At 39.4% G+C, this 22,957-nt stretch overlaps 1 protein-coding gene across 1 annotated transcript in view; it reads right to left on the bottom strand.

Moving 5' to 3' along the window:
• SYNE1 (spectrin repeat containing nuclear envelope protein 1) overlaps positions 1-22,957 on the bottom strand; it is a 286,933-nt gene that overhangs the window by 185,555 nt on the left and 78,421 nt on the right. The window contains exons 18-34 of the mRNA XM_083434682.1: positions 22,362-22,564; positions 21,028-21,192; positions 20,061-20,213; positions 19,418-19,561; positions 18,793-18,966; positions 17,011-17,169; positions 15,544-15,708; positions 14,555-14,689; positions 14,154-14,312; positions 13,106-13,314; positions 12,328-12,436; positions 11,529-11,693; positions 9,794-9,961; positions 9,449-9,625; positions 8,420-8,560; positions 6,801-6,961; positions 3,146-3,293 (exon numbers count right to left, since the gene is read on the bottom strand). Of these exons, the coding sequence (XP_083290808.1) occupies positions 3,146-3,293; positions 6,801-6,961; positions 8,420-8,560; positions 9,449-9,625; positions 9,794-9,961; positions 11,529-11,693; positions 12,328-12,436; positions 13,106-13,314; positions 14,154-14,312; positions 14,555-14,689; positions 15,544-15,708; positions 17,011-17,169; positions 18,793-18,966; positions 19,418-19,561; positions 20,061-20,213; positions 21,028-21,192; positions 22,362-22,564 (2,735 nt within the window). The remainder of the gene's footprint in view (positions 1-3,145; positions 3,294-6,800; positions 6,962-8,419; positions 8,561-9,448; positions 9,626-9,793; positions 9,962-11,528; positions 11,694-12,327; positions 12,437-13,105; positions 13,315-14,153; positions 14,313-14,554; positions 14,690-15,543; positions 15,709-17,010; positions 17,170-18,792; positions 18,967-19,417; positions 19,562-20,060; positions 20,214-21,027; positions 21,193-22,361; positions 22,565-22,957) is intronic.

The following is a 22,957-nucleotide window of genomic DNA, read 5'->3' as shown; positions in this document are numbered from 1 at the left end:
AGCATTTTATGCTCTAAACCTTTATATTTAAAAGCATGTTTTATTGTATTAAAATGCAATAAAACATAACTTTGATATAATAGTGTGCTGTTTATATATTACTGTATTGTTTAATATGAACCATATTATATTATGCAAAGCAGAATAAATCTTCACATACATACATTTCCTGTATACGTATTGTACTTGCTTTTTATTTTTCTTGCTTTGATTCTGTCTTTTGGCTTTTCCTAGAAAAAAACTATATTGCCTTATAGAGTGCATATGCCCACAGTTGTCAGGTTATGGTGATAATTGCTGTTGTCCCCTCCAAAGCAGAAAAGGTGAAATCCAGTTCTATAGTAGAACTGAGCACAGATGCACATACCCTATGTGTGCTACCTTTTCATATATACTGAATGGAAGAGGCCAATCCTTTCTCATTTACATTTTTTGTGTATTATAAAGAGGAAAGTTACATTTGAGACATGCATATGCTCTTCACAATTGACGCAAGGTGCAAATATGTTATACTTTGGCATTTGTAATCCAGAACAAGAGCAGGATGTCAGGTAAAATCACTGTCTGGATCTCCAGTTGGCCCTCCTTAGGTTGCTAACCAGTATTTGTCTCAGATTCTTGCAGTTAGAATGGTGTTAATGACAATCAAACAGAACCACCTTGCTAGAGGAGAATTATTTACATATCTGTCTCCCCAAATGCATTATCAATACCACAGTTTGACACATGCAACGAGAAGCAACAAACAAGCTTCAGATGACTAAACCAAGTGAACAAAGTCACATGTTTATATACACCCTTATTCTAGGAATGTGACCTAGAAGAACAGCAGTAAGTTTGAACCTGAAGTTTAGACATCCACTTAACTAGTTTCATTATTTCTGTATATATTTCCTTGTTCAATTTTGTGTGTTTATATTTCTCTTTTAATGCATTTCTCTCAAAATATCTCAAAATTTAGTAATATTTATTTATCTTCTGTAATTCAGTTGAAAATATATAAAGGATACAACAGCTCATATAGGCACACAGACAAGAACAAACATATATATACTAGCACACAATCATTGTGTTCACTTATTATGTTACACACACCTTTGCTAACTCAATGCCATCCGGATGTTTTAGACCCCCATCAACCCCAGCCAGCATGGCAATGCACATTGCATGAAAGCATAGATGGCCCAAAAGTCCCCACTTCACTAGGCTACATTGTACTGGCAACAACAAAGCATAATCCCTACCTTGTCATATCAGCTGACCCTGAGCTTGTGGTTGTTTTCCCCCAACCCTGAGCAGTAAGCCATTAACAAATCTTGGTTACCACACATAGTTTGTTCAGAGAGAAACAAACCCAGACTTGTGGTTTGCTGCTTCTGGTACAGCCAAGGAGAAGAGCGCAGGAGAAGTGAAGCAGGGACTTTGGAAAAGTGTGCATTGACATGCTGCTCATTTGCATTAAACAATAATTAAACTAACTATGGTTTAACATAACATGCAAGCTGGGCCATTAACACGCACCAACACGAACCAAAACATTACGACCACAAAACAGTATTTGCAAAAGACGTAATATGTGATTTGTAATTTAAATTGTAATATTGTATATTATCCAGATATTTTTGTTTGGAAAAATTATTTCCCATGAAATCTATTCCACCATCCTTAGCAAATAAAAACAGATAACATAAAACTGCAGTACATACATTTTTGTAGTAATTAGGATAATTTGCTACTGTAAGTTTTAAAGAGTATCCCTCCCCATTGTTTTAAGACATGGTGGATGTACTCATTTTCAGATTTAAGTATAGAAATTTAATGACATGTTCTGATCAGCTTATGTTCTGATTTCAGAAAGTTTTATCAAATATGTATTGCAGAATACAGAAAAAAGAGAGTAATGGACTACTTTTAAAATGCCTTCCGATAGAATGAAATGGAGCCACAGTACAAGCTAAGAAACTTGCCTAAGATTTATTTATTTATTTGGCTCAGATCTTCTGCTATTCATGAATCAGGAGCACTTAAGCACTGCTGATTTTCAAGAAACTAAAAAGGACTTGAGTAGAGTAGACCTCAAGCTGTAAGCTTGAAACTCTAAGCAAAAATGCTCAATGGAAGAAAAATAAAAATAAAAATGATATTTTCATTTCTTGGACACATTAACCCTAGAATCCATCGAGACCACATTAACCCTAGAATCCACCAGACCTGACACCACATATAAGACATTGTGGAGGGAGTAGCTTGCACCTCTATTCCCCCATAGTGCAAAAGTGGTCATCAAGCACTGCCATGCTTCACTGTTTACTCTTATGATGCTAGTAAATCCTTGGTTGCAAGTGTTGTTGTTTTTAAATCTAGGAACCACCATCCTACAAAAGATTATCAGTTCTAGCCATCTGTTTGGTGGGGGGATTCCAATCACATAATAAAGGCATAGCTTTCAGCTGAATTATTTGCCACTGAGATAAAGAGAGAGTTGAAAATATGTTTGTGTGTTTGTGCATTTGCAACAAAATGGCAGAGAAATAAGAACAATCCTCTGAAATGGGCAACTTTTACTTGTTCACAATCAAGGAGCACTTGAAGATACTACGTGCATCTGATATTTTATTAATGCACCTGAAAAAAGAAAACAGAACCTAGCATATGACAAAAAGAATTCAGAGTATGTAGCAAAGGTTTGAGTATAGAAGCTGCTGAGCCCAGTAGTTGCTTTATTATTTCAGCATTATTTGAGAAACAAGATACACAAAAATCATAAATTATCTACTATACTGGAATAAATTACTGTAGCCACTGGCTGCAATACATAGCACAATATAAAACATTATACACTCTGTGAAAATATACCATGAGGATATTTTGCAGGTAAAGAATATTAATGGAAAATATATCTATCTATTCACACCATTATATGTTTTCCTGTTACATAAACTAAAAGGTCTGAGTGTAAATTCAACTCTATGGGGGGGCACACCTCCTGCAAAACCTCCCTCCTTGGTATCTTTGTCTCAAAGTGTGATACATTCTTTTTTGCAGCTGTGAAATCAGATAAAAGCATTTTCCTCTCTTTTGAAGCTTTCTAGAGGAGAAGAGAGAAAGCAGTATTTTAATGCTAAATATAATGCGAACCAATCACCTTAACTTGGCTGATTTGCATATCCAAGGACGATGTTGTTTCCAAGGTATCCAGCTCTTTTTCTTTTTCAGTGATCCAGATGGACAAAGCTTCAAAATTTTTGCCAAAATGATCCCACTTGTTTTTCACCATTTCCATGGTTTTAATACTAAAATCAACCATATTTAGTAGAAAAAATTAACAGTTTGTTACTGTTGAACTATGCCCATTTTCTTACATCTCTAGTTTGCTGAAAATGCTTACATAATAGCATGCCTTTTTTATTAATTTTTAAAAAGTATATTTCAAATGTCGGTTTACAGGTTTTATAAAAGTTATAGCACCTCAGGAGTCTGCCCTTATATTACCTCAGTAGTGTGGGAGTTGAGGGACGCGGGTGGCGCTGTGAGTTAAGCCACAGAGCCTAGGACTTGCCGATCAGAAGGTTGGTGGTTTGAATCCCCGCGACGGGGTGAGCTCCCATTGCTTGGTCCCTGCTCCTGCCAACCTAGCAGTTCAAATGCACGTCAAAGTGCAAGTAGATAAATAGGTACCACTCCAGCGGGAAGGTAAACGGCGTTTCCGTGCACTGCTCTGGTTTGCCAGAAGCGGCTTAGTCATGCTGGCCACATGACCCGGAAGCTGTACGCCGGCTCCCTCGGCCAATAAAGTGAGATGAGCGCCGCAACCCCAGAGTCGGTCACGACTGGACCTAATGGTCAGGGGTCCTTTAGTGTGGGAGTTGCTTGGCTACTCCCCTCTCCTGAAAAGTTGTGTGAATTAGCATAACTTCTCATGTGTGATTTTAAGACGTATAGCAAGAGCAGTCTGGCAAGAAGCTACCCTGTAGCACCTACAACATTGCCAAGAGAACCTAAGAATGATTTTTTTAAAAAAATAGGTTTATTATAATTAGGGACTGTTAGCCATTTAAAAATTGGAACCTATGAACGCCACTCAGAGCCATTCAAATTAACTGAAGTTCTGAGGAGATGTGACTTACCATGAAACCAAGACAAAATGTAGAGAAGAGGTTTTTGAACATGTGTATATTTCTGCATATTCCTATTTACCTACTCTGCACCTTGGTATTCAATGCAGCATTGCAGCTATTTAGTGCATGTACCTATTTGATGCTCACATAGTTGCAGCAGATCTGCTCTGGCACCCTTAGGATATTAGCTTTCCATTCTTCCCCTCCCTTAAAAACATTTATCGATTAAGGCTTTGGAGTAAATCTTGGAGAGCATGTGTACAATATCTGATGAAATCTCAGACTACTCAGAGCTACTGAGCAAGGCCTTGAAATGGCTCCTGTTCACTGTTCAAGAGTTCATGGTCATTCTTATCACATTACTTTTCCATAGTAATGTAGTTCCCTCCATCTCTATTGTGCATTTCCTTTGTTCCACTTCTGTTCATTCATAGCTACCATTTTACCACTCCCTCCCACCACCAGGTGTGTAACATTCTTCATTAAGAGCATCCCTGCGTGATTGTGCTCATGCCACAACTGTTCTAGAAGAGAGGGAGAATGCTTCTCAACAAATAATGCTTGATGTGTAGTAGCCTAAAACCCACTCTACTAACTTTTGTTATTGTTGTTGTGCTGGATTTCCTTTCTGGGCAAATTTCAAACTTGCAAAACCCATCAATTCCAAAGGAATATGACTGGCTTTCTTTACAACTGATGGCGTACATTTTCTATCTTATTTAGGAAGACAAGTCTGTTGTTAGCTGAACTGAGGCAAATTGGGCACAAGGAGCAGGGCAATCTGTGAGGCTGCAAAGAATGAATGTGCATTACGAATTATATAGCTATATACATAAACCATACATTAGGGTAAGTACATATCTGAGGAAGTCAAACAGTCAGTTGAAGATGCATGCATATTTTTCAACTTAATTATGATTGTCTTGCACCTGGATCAATTACATTACATCTGTTAAAACATGCACTGAAAAACAGCATCTCACTGGAAGCAATAAAAAGGCACTAGAAGTCTTTTGAAGGAAACTTTTCTACTTGTGGGAAAGAAAGAAAAAAGACCACTAAAAAATTACATAACTGGTGTTAGGAGAAAGAGAAAAGAGCAATATGGAAAGAAAGAAGCCACTCACAACAAAACAAATAGCATATGAAATTGCATTCTCCATGATTACTTCTGGGGCAATATTGTCTTACTAAAATGCAGCTCCTCTCTAAAGGTAGTGAAAATTAACCATGAAGTATGTAAACAAATTTACATAGATTTATCCAGCAGAAAAAAGGGAAGGTATAATGAGAGGCCAAATGCAAAAAAATGACATTTATTTCGTTGTACCTGCATCACTGAACACTGTTCATTCTGAAAAGTAATGTTCCAGAGAACAGAACACTGGACTTATATCAGAAGTAATGTGGTTTAAATCTCTGTGCAGGCATGGAATCAATGGTTGCCCTGAACAACTCACTAACTTTCAGCCTTAGGTTCTTGCCTATGAAATGGGAATATTAGTGAACTCTCCCACAAAGGCGTTGTGAGGATGAATCAATCTTTAAAACTCTTTTGGGACTATATGATGCCATGGATGCATTGATTTGTAGAATTTTCCAAATGAACTAGGATCTCAACAGAACTGGGCAGCACTTCTTGGGAGCAGCTCCTTGGGCTGTGGCACTGCAAATATATGTATCAGCCCTGAAAGGCAGCAACAGCAATATATTTAAGTTTTTGGTTCATTTGTATGAATAAATCTTTGGAGCAATGTGTGGACATCAAAGTGAATGTGTGAATTGGCAAGTGACCACTGATATTTTGATTTTTGTTAACAATAATGTGAGTTGTAACATGGTTGCACCTTTAGGCCTTTTAAGAATGTTGATGGCTTATTCAAAAGCCCTGCTGGAATTAATAGGTGGTTTACATATTACGGCTGCAAATCATTTTAATTGTCTCGTGCAGTAGTGTAAAGGCTGCTATACGCGTAACAGCCATAACATGTTAACTGGTCCTAATATTTTCAAAACTGGACCATTAGGCCAGATCCAACTTAAGGCAGGAAATAGAACTTTGAGCTGAAAGTCCACTGTAATGAAGCATCATTTTTAGCAACAAGAAAAAGAACTGGGTTTTAACTTCAGTGAGGAAAAAGGCACATTTTTATATTCTCGTGCACACAGATTGGGAAAATATGAAGAAAAATACTTTAAAAACTAGGCATACGTTTCTTCTAAAGGCTTCAGGCACTTTAGGATATGGCACTATTCATTTATCCTTGCCTGAGTCAAATAATTTACTATGTGTGTTACTGAAGTGTATTATATTACTTCAGTTCTGTGCTCAATTAACTGCGCTTAGTTACATTAAAATTAATTGGCTTGAACATGCATAATTGGATTTATAATTGCAGCTTAGCATGGCAGTTCTAAGGTCACTTGCATGGAATTGAGTCCCACTGATAAATGAGTATCTGCTTCTTAGTACAATGCATCGAGGGACAAGTTACTATTTTCTGTATTGGTTAGTCATAATAGTTGTTTATACTCTTTCAGTACTACATGGTAATTTCTGCTGTATGACAAACTGAGGTTTACAAAGCCAGTTGTGAATAAACACCGCATTTTGATAAGACAACAAAATGTACAATTCTTGTGTCAGGAAGGAAATAATACTATGACTGTTTAAGAACATACTCTTCTTCAAGTGAAGCTTCCATTTTTTTAACTTGTTCCTGGACCGACTTTGCTTGCTGTTGAAGAGTTTGCTTCTTCTTCTCACCAAGCTGTATTGCAAAAGACTTCTTGACAAGAGTCTCAGCCTCCATGGCCATGGCTACTGTCTGCTTAGAAAGTGCCTGTAAAGAGGTGTGATGAACAGAATATATTTGTGGGGAAAGTCTAGAAATACGTTATTAGCAACTGGTCAAGCAGTGATCATTATTCATCTTGAGTGGATACCTTTGTAAAAAAAAGAACTCCCAGAACACCGCTTCATAAAATTACTACTACAGTGGTACCTGGGGTTACATACGCTTCAGGTTACATACACTTTGGGTTACATACGCTTCAGGTTACAGACTCCGCTAACCCAGAAATAGTACCTTGGATTAAGAACTTTGCTTCAGGATGAGAACAGAAATCGTGCGGCGGTGGCACAGCGGCAGCAGTAGGCCCCATTAGCTAAAGTGGTGCTTCAGGTTAAGAACAGTTTCAGGTTAAGAACGGACCTCCGGAACGAATTAAGTACTTAACCCGAGGTACCACTGTACAAGTATCTCTGGTTTAGATGAGGAATACGCCCAAAGAACAGATTACAAAATAGTATAGTATATAAATAGGTTTTTGAAAGGAACTAATAATAATGGATTGTTATTATTTATTTCCTTTATGAATCATTTCCTATGAAGTAATTCAAAATGATTTCATAATACAGGGTGGCCCAAGAGTAGGTATACTTTTAAAAACAAACAAACAACAAACATTTTTCTTTCCCGATACTGTGAATGATGAGAACTTGAGTCAAGAGCAAAGAAAATGGATTCTAAAGCAGTATACCTACTTTTTAGCCACCCTGTACAATGAAACGTATCTAAAGCAATGGCATATATAAAAATGGTTCTTGGCTGATATGTAATGGGAGGCAATTCCAAAGGGCAGGTGCTGCCACACTAAAGACTCGATTCCAACATCATGCAGAATATATCTTCGGATAAGAGGGTATCTATAGGATGCCCTCTCCTGCAGAGCACCGTGATCAGTTGGGTATGAAAGTGATGAGGTAAGATGCTCTTTTAGGTATCTTGGTCCTAGGTTGTGTAGGGATTTATACATCAGCACCAGAATTGGAGGTGGTAGCCTCTCTTGTTCCAATATTCTTAACTACTAAGGCCACAATTCAGCCCCACTGCCAATGCAGCAGCCACCATGCCAAAGATTGCCAAAAGTGCATAGGGCCTGTTTTCCACTACCTGAAATCCTGCCCGACTGATAGATTACTAACTTGAACGGATAAGCAGGGAGAAGAGAATATAGGAATTGGCACAGTCTGTTCTGCTGCATTCTGTGCCCCACTGTAGAAAGAGAGTGAAACCAGGACTCTACTGAACCTATGGGAATTGTTTATAATGGATGCTATGCCCAGGTTGACCAATATTGTGATGTGTGTGTTTTTTTCTTGAAAAATATACTATAGCACATTTTTAAGGATGTTGCCCAAGGCAAAAACAAGGAAATAAAATAAGATATATATCCTCAGTATAATAGCAAAAGAACCAATTATGATTGTAAAATTCCAAGTACAGCAACATACATACCTTTGTCTTTTCTAGTTCTGATGACAAACTCTCTAAGCTGCTAAAGCTTAAGATGCGTTCAAGAGCAGAGCTTGCATGACTAAGGTACTTTACAACCGTTTCTTTGTCCCTTTCAAACTGTTCCCATGTGCTTACAGTGAGCTACAAGAAAGAAAAAGAAGTAAAAGAAAAAGTTTGCCTGCAATTTACTAGCAATATTGTCAAAGTTGATAATGACCTGGTTTGAAATATTAATTTTGTCAAGCTCAAATGATAATGAGTCAAACACCATTTCCTCCGATAGGTTCTTCTCCAATTCAGAATGCAAAACAAGATTCTGAACATGCAAAATCGGTCTATTTTAGCACTTCATCTATTTTTTTGCTCATACTCCATAGACACTAATCACAGCTCAGACACAGCTATGCAAAAGCCCTGTAAAAGCTTGCTTTTAGGGCTCTAAAAAACCCTGCAGCATCTGAGCCACTGGCACAAGAAAGTTCCCAAGCCTTGAGAACAAGGGAGCTGTGTAATCACTGAGTTTGTCTCAGCAAGAATCATGATCTGCATGAATTGATGCTTAGGCAAAATCTCTTTATACACACTCTGTAAGCCACCACCCCCAACCCATGAAACTGTTAGGAGCTCCACCTTAGCACAGTTTTAACGTAAGTCCCATGGCCCAGAAGAAGGTATATAAAAGGAATATGCTTAATCTTCAGCTCATGCCAACAAGGAACTTTCCTAGTGCTTTGTCAGAGAAGCTCAAGGTTTGCATAACTGCCTTGCTCTGACACTTGGGAGCTTCCTTGAGTTATGCCCTGTGCCAACAGCTCACATACTGTACAGCTCACTGGAGCTGGAATGTCTACAGACAAGTGCAAGGTGGAGATGCTGGTGTTTCACCAGCAGAAAAAATGGCCAAGTTTAACAAGAAAATGTATTACATTGTTCAAACTCAAAACAAAACAACTAAATATAGAGCAATTAAATCATAAACAAAGGGACTGTTTTTGTTTCTCTGTGGACTTACATGAATAACACACTGACCTGCAATTGATCTTCACGTTTATCCATAGATTGCTGCATGTTTTCTAACATACTCTCCAACTTCCATAGGTCTTCTTGCACAGTGGGTGACAGACCACCTTCAATCTGTAGCTGCTTACCTCGGGCCATTTGCTGTTGCACATCTTGCCTCTTTTCATGGAGCCTCTTTGTCTTTTGCTGGGAGAAAACATGGGTAAGGGCTGAAGCAGATGTGTACATACTGATTCCCTCACTACAGAAATAGCCACATAGCTATGTGTATACAAGTGGCAGTGAAAGAGGTGGCTATAAAAGTGCTTACTATCGAAACAAGTGAAGGTTGACATATTTGGGCTATTGTCCTACCTGGTGATACCGAAGGAGTTGCTGAGCCTGTAATAAGCTTTCAACCTCTAAGATTTTATCAGCTTCTGCCTGAGCTTCTTTTGAATTTGTGATCAGCTCTTCCAGATTGACTTTCACCTCTTCTGTGTGCTGGACGCAGTCACCTACAGCACTCAACATTTTTTCAATCTATGGTTAGGAGAAACATTAAAACTCTGTGAAGCAGTTCAGTGTCAAGAATCAATACTTTCAACCAGGGGTGAGGAACCTTTGGCCCTCCAGATGCTGCTGAACTACAACTTTCACCATTACTGGTCAGTGAACATTTCTGCTGGGGCTGATGGGAGTTGTAGTTTGCCTGCAGGGCCAAAGGTTATCCACTCCCGCTTTTAATGATTCAAAAAAAACAACCATGAATTTCCCAGCTATTAAATTTATTACTTCTAAGTTTTTACTTTTGTGACCACAGCACACTGCAAAGTAGGTATGAGTAGATTCCCTCCATTCTATTTGGTTAATGCTTTCTGAATTTGCTCTGTCTCACTTTTCCTGTTTCCAGTTCAGCTTCAGATATTTTTTTTAAATGAATTGCAGAAGTGGCATCATTCAATGACTTTCCCCTCCATACTAGTACATATTTTATATACGAAGTAGCAAACCCATCCTCCAAGTGGGATCCTTATGTAATCATAATGGTATCATTAATGCACACGAAGAAGGGATTAGCAGGCTCAGGGGGAAAACCCAACGATATTTAGGGAGAATAAAAAATAAATATGTGTCTGCAGCTCCCCCCCCCCCAAACCCCAGTGAGGGCTAAGCCTTCTCAAGCTGCATGCACAAAATACATTTAAAGCACCCATTTCAAAGAACCCTGGGAACTATAGTTTAGCCCTCACAAAGTTACAGTTCCCATGATTTGGGTGGGTGGATGCTTCAAGTGTACGATAGTTCATATGCAACCTCAGAGGCCGCATCTTGGGATCTCATGCACCAGTTCAGTCCATATGAATAAGGGCATCCTTTCAGATAGCCAGGTCTCAAGCTGTTTTGGAATTTATAAGTCAGCCGACAAAAACACCCCAACAACAACAACAACTTACACTTGGCTCAGTATCAACTTGGCAGCCAATGCTGCTCTTTGAGCAATGATATCACATATTCACAGATGTTAAACTAGCACTGGAAAAGGACAGACCCCTTTGGTCAAGATATAGTCAGCCAATATAACATTTGGAAACTGACCCTGTATAAAGGAGCCAAACTACTCTGACACAGTGCCCCTTACTCCCAATTCGCAGAGTTGGTCCCGTACAATACATTTTTATCAAGAGCTGCAGAGATGTCAAGCAAGTTAAACAGGGCCACACCGCCCAATCTCTCTCCTGATCAAGGTCATACACAAGGGCAACCAAGGCTGATTCATTCCTAAATCCAGGGCTGAACCCACAGTGGTATGAGTCCAAATAATCCATTTCCTCCAATAGTGTCTGGAGCTGTACAGCTATCACCTTCTCCAGCACCTTTCCCCAAAAGAGTGGAATGTACAAGGAATAGTTCTCACAAGCCTCCAGGACCAGGGCACTTTATTTTGAAAGCAGCCACACTACCACCTCTTTCAGAGCATCACCCCTTCAAGCAATGAAGTGTTCATCACACCCTAAATCCAACCAACCTCTCACCCCAGACTCACTCAAATCAATCATGATGGGCAAGGGTAGAGAGGGCATATAAGTACAAGGAAGCGATACTATACCTCTATCAACAAGGCTAAGAGGCTCTTAAAGTCACTTGAAAGTCTGGAAAGCTCATCCTCTTGCTTCTTGGCTTCATTCTCTGAAGAAACTTCAGACAGGGCAGCAAGCCTAGATTTCAACCAGCTGATAACTTCTCCTTGCTTGCAAGTTTCTTGCTGAATTTCCTGAAAAATAATTAATACAGAAATTAGAAACCCAAACAAACAGTTTAGTCAACAGTTGTGGGTTGCCCCACTACTTGATTCTGTTTACCCAGGAAGTGCCAGTTCTCTTACATTCCACTGTTTATATAACCTTGTTTACATTTGCTATAAAGATAAAGGACCCCTGGACGGTTAAGTCCAGTCAAAGGCGACTATGGGTTTGTGGCACTCATCTCACTTTCAGGCCGAGGGAGCCGACGTTTGTCCACAGACAGCTTTCCGGGTCATGTGGCCAGCATGACTAAACCACTTCTGGTGCAACACCATGACAGAAACCAGAGCGCACGGAAATGCCATTCACCTTCCCGCTGAAGCAGTTATCTATTTATCTACTTGCACTGACATGCTTTTAAACTACTAGGTTGTCAGGAGCTGTGACAGAGCAACAGGAGCTCACCCCGTCATGGGGATTCGAACTGCCGACCTTCTGATCAGCAAGCCTAAGAGGCTCAGTAGTTTATATCACAATTCAGCGCTCTAAAATGCCAAAAGCGGAAAAGAGCTTATTTGCACTTTCAGTTTCTACCATCTGAATTCATCTTGCTAGTATTACAAGCAAAAACATCTATCTTATTTTCAGTAATTCTAAATATACCTCTATTGATGTTTTAAAGTGATTATATTTAGTGGTATCACTGGCACCATGCTTAATCTTCTTGAGCTGGGCTTCCCTTGACGAAATCCAGCTTTCCAATTCAGAAAACCTGAAACATAACCACATAAACAGCCAACAGCCAATAAGGAAACAGCAATAGTCATTTATATAAATTGTAATGGAACTAAAAGAATAGAGTTTTGAACTTACTACACCTCAAAAGGCTTCTGACTGTTAAGAAGGGAAATTACCTCTGTTAAATGTTTTCAATGATGGAACATAAAGCTGGTGGATATACTTTGGAAACATCCTGATCCTTCTTCTTTAATGCAGAGCCTGTACTTCTCTTAGGTATACTTTTATATTCTGTGTTATGGTGTATATTTAAGATTGGAAAAATTTCCTCTACTCCAGAGGAGTATTGTTGTATATTAGGGCTTATCCTCTGGGGCCCTAGGATTCTAAAAGCCCTATATAAAAGTTCAGTTTAGGACCTCTAAGGAAGGGAGGGAGGGGGAAAGGGAGAGAAGGAAAAGGGCAGGCAAAAGAGAGAAATAGAAGGGAAGCCTATGAAGTTTTAGCTCCACTGTGCCTACTGTGGGACCACAGCTGCCCACATGTTACTCCTACAGGAGTGAAGCTCTAGAAAGAAAAAAAAGGTTGCCCTCTCAATAGTTGCATATTTATTTGGGCATATCAAAATGATGAGCAGGAGTGCTTTTCTAATTATCTCCACCAAGGTTTTATTATGTCTTTACCATTTTCAGACAAATAGTACCTGTCCTTGTAGTCTTTCCATTTATCTGGGTGATCCATTAGCTTCATGTAGGTGCTGGCAACCAGGGATTTAAGTTCACTGAGGCTTTTCTGGCTACTTTGTGATGTTGTCCTAAGTGGATCCGATTCAGGCAGTTTCAAGCACAATTCATTAATCAGATGCAATCTTTTCTCACATAGCTGTAAGGAGCCTTTCTCGCCAAAGAACAACTGAAGGCAAAAAAGGAAAATGATTGCCAACTCCATTGATATATTTAATGTAATATACCTTCCATTACGGGTATTTGCACGTCTATGGAAGATAAAACTGACACATGAAGTTATAAAACCTAAAGGTCAGGTCACAGTCAATAATAATTTAAAGTCTGAGAAGTTAAGGCTGAAATCCTAAGCACACTAAGTCTGTGCTTCTGGAAGTATTTTGAGCCCAGTTCACATTACAAACTTACATGCTGTTGATTCTGAATGACTGCTTTTTCACATAAATAAGCTCACACATAACCTCATAGTTTCTCACATAGGTATTTAAAATCTTGCAGGTACATTTCAATTTTAAGAAAGATATGACAGTGCGTTTGTGAGAAGACACACACCTTCTCTCCAGCTTGTGCCACCATTGCAAGGAATCCAGCCCTCAAACTGCCACATGGTGTTGTTTTTCATATTTTATTTTTCTCTCTCCTCATGAGTATTACAATTACTATTGAGATTCTATATATCAAGTGTGACTGTTTAAAGTACCTAATGGGCAGCCCTCCCCATGTGATCACTGTTGACCAGGCACTAGTAATTTTGATTAATTTTTTATAATCACTGAACTATACAAGTACCCTTGGATCACAATCCAAGTTGGAGAATCCTATCCATTTGACTGTGGAAGTTGAAATCATATAGGGTTTATTTCAACACAAGCATATCTTGAACAGGAATGTAAGGATCATGTTGCTCATCTTCTGAAGCACATTGTGTACTTCATAATTCTCATGGAATTGTACAAGCACATATGTACAATTTCTACATGTACCCATATAACTGCTTTTCAGGCTTACCTTGTGCTCTCTAATTATCTTCTCACTGCTCTCCTTGGACACCAGCTCTTGCTCTCGAGCTAGTTCAGCATGACATTCTTGCACTGTTGCTAGGAATTTGCTCTTTTCCACTTGTATCTTCAAGCGAAGTAAATGGTATGGGGCTTCTGACTGGGCATCCTGCACTCCATAAACGGTGGGAGAGGAAAGAGGAAGTTAACATGATACTCATTTCCATTATTTTATAATATGATGTTAATGTATTTTAAAATATTGTTTGAGCTGCACAATGTAAGTCAATATAAACACATGGGGATTTCTAATTTTGCCAGTTCAAGAAAAGCTGAGACGAAAATTTGTACAAAGAGACCGCCCACGGAGACCAAGTGGAACCATGCTTACTTAAATCTGGAAATACTAACCTTCCATTGCTTATGTAACTTCCTAACAGCTTCCTGAAGAGCACGTTGTTCTTGCTCAGGAAGGATATCAGTAAGCTCATCACAAGCTTTCAGGAAAGCATTTAGCACCCTCTGGTCCAACTGACTGAAAAAATCCTGATGTTGAAAAATAATAGTACATAGTGATAACGTTACTGCTTTGCTAGGGAAAACACACAACTGATAACAAAATCTCAGACTAAAGGAGGAAGGCGGTATTGCTGTTGGGCCTGCTTTTATGAATGGCATCTGAGCCTATATTGTCCAAACTACCAGAAAAGCATGGCCAATACAAATACTTCATATCACTAGGAACTTAGGACATGTGGGTATTTTGGTGTTGTGGTGGTAATATTGATAACGATAACAATAACAATAATGATAAATTATTACAAGTTTGAAGTAGTAGCCACATCAAGAAACAAGGTTCCATATCACCACTTTCCTCTAAATCTTTATTGGCAGGAAACAAAGCTACACCTAGTACATAATTTATATTACTAAGTTCCATATAAAATGTCCCTTGTGCTGCTCACTCCAAGGCCAACTACACAAACCCCAAAACATTACTCAGAATGGGAGGCCAGTTTTTATTTCTTACATAGCTACTCATGGGAATTCTCTTTCAAGCTATGGGGAAAAGGTGTGGGTGGGCAGCTATATGCAAATACACACCGACTTTCTGTTCTGAGTAACAGATGGTACACTGTGATTTGTGCACATCCACAAAGGTGTGAGGTTATTTTCGTCCTCTCCCCACAGGCAGAAATTTGCCTGCAGCAGGAAAAGGTCAATCATATCCTAACTTATGGGTCTGGAGTAGGTTAATTCTCAATTTCACTAAAATCAGCATTTTCAGAAATTATATCCTGTCACATACAAAGATGTAAATGCTTGTTTTATTGTGATTCCTAAATATACATTGCTATCAGCTGAATAGGATCATGTTGAAAATAAGAGTTTATGCTCACGGTATGTTTTCTGAGAAGTTCTTCAGGTCTGCCTTTTTCCTTTAGGCAACAATGTGCTATCTGTAGAACATTTTCTAATTCTGTTCTGGATTCCTCAAACTGCTTCATCAAATGACTGTTTGCTTCCACATTTTTCTTCCAGTCACTTGTCTTTTTGACCATATTCTTTGTAAATGAAAACAGAAAAAGATAGCAATAACTCTAGGGGTGGTATGCAACAAAGTTTTACTCAGAATAGACCCACTGAAAAAAATGAACTGAAATGAATGATGTTATCTCCATTAATTTAAATAGGTCTTCTTTAAGTAAAACTTAGTTGCATATCACCCTAGTTTTCATGATTATGTTACTCTACTCCAAATGGAACAAAACAAAATGATGAACATTTCCTTGTTTCCTTTTTAGCATTTCTTTAATAAGAAGCTTTGAAAGCATCTGACCTCTGTGAGGGTGGGTTAGATTTAGTCTGCTTTCATATGCACATGGCCTGAAAACTGGACATTTTGAGAGCTATAGTGCTAAAATCATCAATGGGAAATCAAACAGGGCAAAATCAGATACGACCCACAATTTGTCAGAAATCTGATACAGTATATTGCTAACACGCCAATATCTAAAAAGTAATAGTTCTGAAAACCTAGTTTAGACTGACCTTAGCTCCTAAGTCCCCAGACCTTCTCTTTCTCTCCATCACAATCACCTGCAATACCTGAGACCACCTCCATTTCACACTGCAGTTACTGGGACCAGCACAGTGGTGAAAAATAGAACCAGAAACACTGAGAGAGAAGGTGGAATATTTCTCTCTGTCCTCTCAAGCCAGTGATGTACTGCTTAGTGGCCCTTGTGGAAAAAATGCTTCCCCAAAGGCCACTGGACCTGCACAGCATGTCTCTCTTTCTCTCATCATGAAGGAGCCACCACCATTTGCCCCAGGAAGTACAGTTCAAGAAGGAAAGGGTTATGGTGGCCAGGGGCTAAAGCAAATGGTTAGGCACCTCTCCTCCACTGGACCACCATTCCAAATTTTCATCTCCTGCAGCAGCTTGCCTTTGAAAAAAAATATGCATGTCACATGTTGCTAGGTTCTCCAGCTGCTTCCTTCTCTACTCTTGTCATCTAAGCTGCATTTTTATTTCTACAGCATAATTTGGCAAGGGTTTTCCCAAAATTTATCAGACTCAAACAATTCCAGGGCAATCTTCTTTGTGTAATCACAGAACTGAAAGGTAACTCGGAGGCTGCCTAGTTCAACCTCTCAACTAAATGCAGAATCTGCGGTGCAGAATGCAGCTAAAGCATCTCCTAACAGAGAGATGCCCAGCCTCTGCTTTTACACCTCAAGCTGCCTTATTTGACATTATCTGGGTGTCTCTGGCTTTCTTCTCAGACATTTGAGATGAAGGCTCAGCTCTTTCATGCTGGGAGTGCTGCAGAATGGACCAACCTCTTCTCACAACAAATTACCTGAAAAGCAGCTTGTATTTCTACTACTTTCTTTTGAAGCACCGAAAGATTGAAGTGGTGTAACACCTTACTTGAAGTCACAAACTTCACAATGGTCTGACTGTTTCTCTCAATTAGTGATATGTCTTTCTTGCAATTTTCTTGATAAGCTACTAGATCCTAAAAGAAAATGAAAAATGAAAGCAAAATTAAAAGTGTTTTTACAGTAAGGAAAACTAAATAGTCAAAGTAACACCAGTCCATGTGGTATATCCACCGTTTTTCTTTTTTAACATAATAATAATGAGCGAATTTATCCTTAAAATACAGAAGTTGCAGTAGTATCATTTCACAAAAATTAGATGTTATTTATTATTTTGCAAACATTTTTTAAAGGTCGTAGTTTTGTGTGAGGTTTATGTGTACTGAAGCCCCAATGTTTTCAAATAGCTCTTGAGCATTTGAAATGAAACAGGATTGATCATGTATTGGCCTTTTAATGTAAATTTTAGTTGTTAAAATATTATAACAGAAGATTCATTGATACTCATTAAATGCTTCAAGGCTATTTTCCTATGTAAATATGTTACATTTATGACAAACCCGTATTGTGGGCTTATTAGCATTCAGAAAGCAATTTTTGTGTCGTATGGAAAATTCAACTGTAACATTAGTTATGCATGTCTCAGCAGGTGACTAAGGCTGCAGTTTTAAAAGCATCTTGTATATAATTGATCCCCAGTAAAATCTAGTGGGGGGCTACCTTTGAGTGAATATACTTGGGATCAGGATTTAAGTTACTCATGCGCATGTTCCTTCGTCTCTATCACTGCATTCCCCAGAAGATAAAGAGGCACATCAAAGCAAAAAAGAAAAGGCACTCAGCAAGTAGAATCCATTAAATTTTAATGATTATTGTTTAAAACATCACAAAAAGTAAGGTGGTGCCTTAAGTGTTTTAGAAAGTACCATTATTGTAGTTTTTTAAAGCAAAGATCAGCAGCCTGGAATAATCTGGAATGTATGGTTTAATTATGATTTCTCCAAAGCAGGATTATCTCCTGAAGCAGAGCCTGTGGTAGAGGGAACTTGCTTACCAGGCAATTTTAATGTCATATTCCTTTGATTCCTTACAAAGATTTACTAAAGTACTCCTTCTAATGATAGCAGATGAGATTCCTGTGTTCTAATAGAAGTGTGTGAAAGCTGCATAGGTCAAAGAGCTGCATATTGCTTTAATAAGGATAGATTCACAACGCTGTATGCAGTGAGGCCTTTTTTCATATTCACTCAGGAGAATAACATTTTTTTTCATTGGTGCACAGGGTTGATGCCTAAGCTTGCAAAGGTGACTTCTGCTTTCAACACTCTGCACTCAACACACTGTTTATGATAACATGTAGATGTATGGCAGCTTTCCACTGCCATGCAGGTCCACAGATATTTTGGAGTAGTGAGAAATATTAGCCTTCATGAATGCAAAAATGAATGTCTGCTCCCCAAGGTCTCTGGTTAAGAGATCTTTCCTGGCTCTGCTATCTGAGATGCCAGGGATTGTATATGCTATACCACTGAGCCAGGCCCCCTTCTTCAACCATATGTTGAAGTTAATGGAAAAATTTCACTGACAAACTGGGTCAGTGCCAACTATATAAGGTGAGCTTCAGTTCAATGCAATCTAAAGTGACTTTTGTGTTGCCTAGAGTGGAATATCGGGTACAGAGCTGAAATTGCCTCATGGAGCAAAATATCAATCTTTTTAGTATACTTTTCAACCGAATCTCCCCTACATGGAAGAAATACCTGATGTTGCTGTTTAAAAACATCGGCAGGCTGGACTTCGGGGTCTAGGACAGAAATAATTTCATTGACTTTCTCAAGAGATTCATAAAAATTTGTAATTTGCTTCTCCAATTCTTCCAGGTGAGGCAGCAGCTGCTGAGATTCATAGAGCACAACCGGACAGGTACCATCTACCTGAGAAATATATACATTCACATTATTGTATATTGTGCATTTTTAAAGTAAAATGGGCCTTATAATGCATCTTTATTCCCTTAGCACCAACATAAAAGGTTTAAAATAGTAACAGGTTCCTATAATATTATTCACTTTATTTTGACTTTAATATGTAGTTATTAAATTATCATTAGAACATTTGTGTGGGTGAGATGTCATTCTTCTGTCTTATACTCCACATCAGCTTCTCTCTCCCACACATTTCTCTGTCCTACCCTTTTAGCCTCATCTTACCTGCCATCCTTGCCTGATTTCCTCTTTGATAGGGCAAATAATACTGTAATCCTACAGACACTCATCTGGGAGAAAATCCCACTGAATTCTCTGAGACTTACTTCCAAGTAGGCATGCACATCAGTCCTAGCCTTATATCTAAGCCTTAGAACATCTTCAACAATTGCTTGAATACCTTGCCAAGCTGTCCTTTGATTCCTGACATAGTTGCAAGCATTTCATTGACTTCTTCTGGTGGGAGTTCCTTGGTAACCAGTTGTGCTGTCCTTGTAACCATCTTGTACTGAGATTCCATCACAGGCACTTTCTGTTTAATATCCTGCAACAAATAGTTCAGCAGTAACTATGTATGTAGGTATGCACTGTCTTTTTATACAGTGACTGTCCGGCTAGTTGTAGGTGCAAGATCTACTCTGAGTAAAACTTAATACTACCTCTGGTCCACCATTATAATGACTACACTACACCAGCTCTTCCTGGTTCTCATGTAAGCAAGGGAGAAATACAATGAAAAGTGTAATATTTGCAAGGAAAGAAAGTACCTGAAAACCAGAATATATAAACTGATGCACCAGCTAAATAAGGCTCTGCCCTAGAGGATGCACTCTCCCATAAACCCTGGGTACAACAGGCAGGACAGGGCAGAAGACAAGGAAATAACAGTTGGGTAAACTAAACCCAGTCCCCCAGCACTCTGGACCAGCGTGGGAGGTGGTGTTGGGAGCTGAAGGGGAAGAAAAAAGTCACATTGCTCTCTCCATTGGACTCAACCCTGAATGTTTAAAGAATGTTCTCTGCTGGAAGAAAAAGAAACTTGCCTCTATTTCTTGAACAAACATTTTCATATTTAGAAAGGACACTTCTAAAGGAACACGGAATTTCCTCTTTGCTTGATCAGTGAAAGCAGACAAGGCAGCTACACCATCCAAATATTCTTTTCTCATTCTGTCTAATTCATCAGCCCGAGCGTACTATGAAAGCAGATAAAACAGAGGGTCAATAGAACACTGACTGGTTCAGGAGCAAATGCTTGTACTTCATTCAGTATTATTTTTAGAACTCTGTGAAGTGATATTTTCGCATTGAAAATAGCATTAAGTAACATGCACATCATTACAGTGGCATAGGAAGAGGGTGCAGTGGGTGAGGCCCACCCCCTTATCACTGAGGGGGGTGTTCAGTCAATAAACACGACGAAATGTGGCTGAACTCGACACTGTGTAGTGGAGAGCGTATGGATAAGGAGTCAGCATAGTATGTTCTGCATCTAAGGCAGAGGAAGTATGCCAGAATTGCACTGGCGGTGCCACGGGGCTTTTTCCTCTCCCGCTCCGTCGGTGGGGAAGCCTATTCCTGTGCTGCTGCCCCCTGAACTCACTCAGGCTCAGGCATCACCCTTAAAAGCAGATGTAGGCAAGAGGGGAAAGCAAGCCGTCTCACCAGCGCTTGGGAGCTTGCTTCTCTCTTCGCTGCCATGCACTCTGTATCTCTTAAGCACCTACACTCAGGTATTCATGGGCTTCTTTTCCTGAGTAATGGGCTGTGTTTTTGAAGTTGTGAACAAATTTACATGGTGACCCTTTCCTCCTTCTCTCTCTCTCTCTCTCTCTCTCTCTCTCTCTCTGCCCCCTTCCACCTTTCCACATATTCCCGCTTAACTGTTTCCTGCCTCGCTTTAAATCCTTTCTCATGTGGAAAGACACCTTGGGGAAGTGATTTTCCCCTTCCAGCTCCTTTTTGTGTCAATGGGTAACAACTATGGAACAAAAACCACCAAGGACATACTTGTTTGACTTGCATAAATAACTCTCTCCATCGTCCATTCAGCAACAGCAGCTGTTGTTTTAAATCTCTAGAAATGGTCTCATCACACGTTTCGATCAGAAAATTGCCAGCATCATTCATAGCAGTGTGCTGCTGAATCCACTGTGGTAAATGCCGGAAGAAATCCTAAGAAGAACACAACTAGCAATGAATTCTGAAAATGCAAACATAAAAACCTCACACCACTTATTAAAGCATCCTTTGGTTTCCTCCTTACTTCCCTTTACAACTAGTCTGACAATGTCTGTTTTCTGCATGTTGTAAAAAAACTTTTGGTGCCTATTTATTATGTCATCATTAAGACTACCCAAATGAAGATTTGAGACACTGAGGTGCAACCTTGCTTTATTTACAGTTCATGCTTCAACAAATACACTTGCCTTGATAAGAATAAATAGGCAACCTTCTTCCAAACTTTGAAGCTACAAATGTGAACAAGAGCAGCTGTGAGGTGACCCCAACCTCTTCAACTTCATACTGGGGGAAAAGGCTGAGGACTGTTTGGCAGCTGTGTGGCCAAAGCACTCGAAGAACCTTGGAGACTGTGTAGGACTAAACTGGCAAAAAAAGCCACCAAAATATTTACTGGCCCTGCCTTCTAAAGGGAAGCATGGGGGCACCTATGCAGAATATCAGAGATTCCATGTGTGTAAGGAGATCCTGGACCAGGCTGATCTTTGAAGACACTATGCATGACAGCCTTCAGCAAACTATGATAATAAATTATTTCTACTACCTATTTCTTTCCATATTCTGAGCCTTGGCTTCTTTCAAAGCTAAGCCTCTGATCAGTCTGAGCATATAGTGGCTTCATATAGTGGCATATAGTGGTGCTACATCTAGGTGTATGTGTCTCCTCTTTCCATCTCCTTCTCTCTGGGAGACAATGCCAGACCTGTCTTTACCTCTGAATCCTCCTGCCCTGCAGGGGTGCCAACTTGAATAAAATTTTTGCAGGGAGGAGCAGGTAAGCAATTACATGACATGGCACATTTGAATGGCAATACTCATCAACTTTGGGGGGCACTGGCCCCCTCAAATATTTTATTGGGGGGCCAGAAGGGACCTTGGCCCCTAGGAGTTGTCTCCTGTGCTGCCCTGTAACATCTAGCCTGCCCCCTTTCCAATAGCTGACCAAATCTATTGTAGCTAATTATTTGTTTTGTCAGCAAATGATGCTGGTCCACATGTGTCCAGTGCTGCTGTGCTTAACGTTCTTTGGATCAGGATCCCTGTTAAACAATGGCAAAGAGCATACACAGCCACTACAGCATTAATCAAAGAATATTCCTTACCTTTTTGGCAGGTTCAGAGTGATTCAGCATTTTTTCGGCATCTTCTAGCCAGGCTTGCAGACTGGCCACTGTGCTGCTATATCGGTCCCAATTAGCAATGACTTCTTCTAACATGCTTCTCACACTTCTCACCTCTACTGACAAGTGCCTCCACTGTGTTGTTGTCTCATTCATGAATCTCATAACACTCTCTATCTCTTCGGCTGAAATACAGTACTGGAGTTTAACATAAATCTTGACCCAACTGAAATGAGTATTCCCAGAGCTGCAACTTTTAATCCATTAATTGGTTAGATTAACCAATTCTAAAACTTTTGATTGGCCCCAAACTGTGCCCTGGTTAAATGCGCAGCAGCATTTTGCTTTTGTTTTCAATATTTAACCTGGTACGGATGAAAACGGCATATGGTGAGCAGCATCTTTAAAGAAGTATCCCTCCTTCTCCCTAATGCAGGGGGGAATAGAATGTTGCTTCAAATATTATGTCTGCTACAACCAGTGCTTTTTTTCTAGAAAAAGAGGTGCCGGAACTCACCATGAACGCCTCCCTTGCTCTCTTATAATGGCAATGGGGTCCCACCTGAGAGGTGTTGGAA

This window comes from Podarcis tiliguerta (assembly GCF_965153285.1).
Source record: "Podarcis tiliguerta genome assembly, chromosome: 3".
Classification (NCBI taxonomy): Eukaryota; Metazoa; Chordata; class Lepidosauria; order Squamata; family Lacertidae; genus Podarcis; species Podarcis tiliguerta.
Note: the sequence above shows the minus strand (reverse complement) of the source record. Positions and strands in the feature narration are given on the sequence as shown.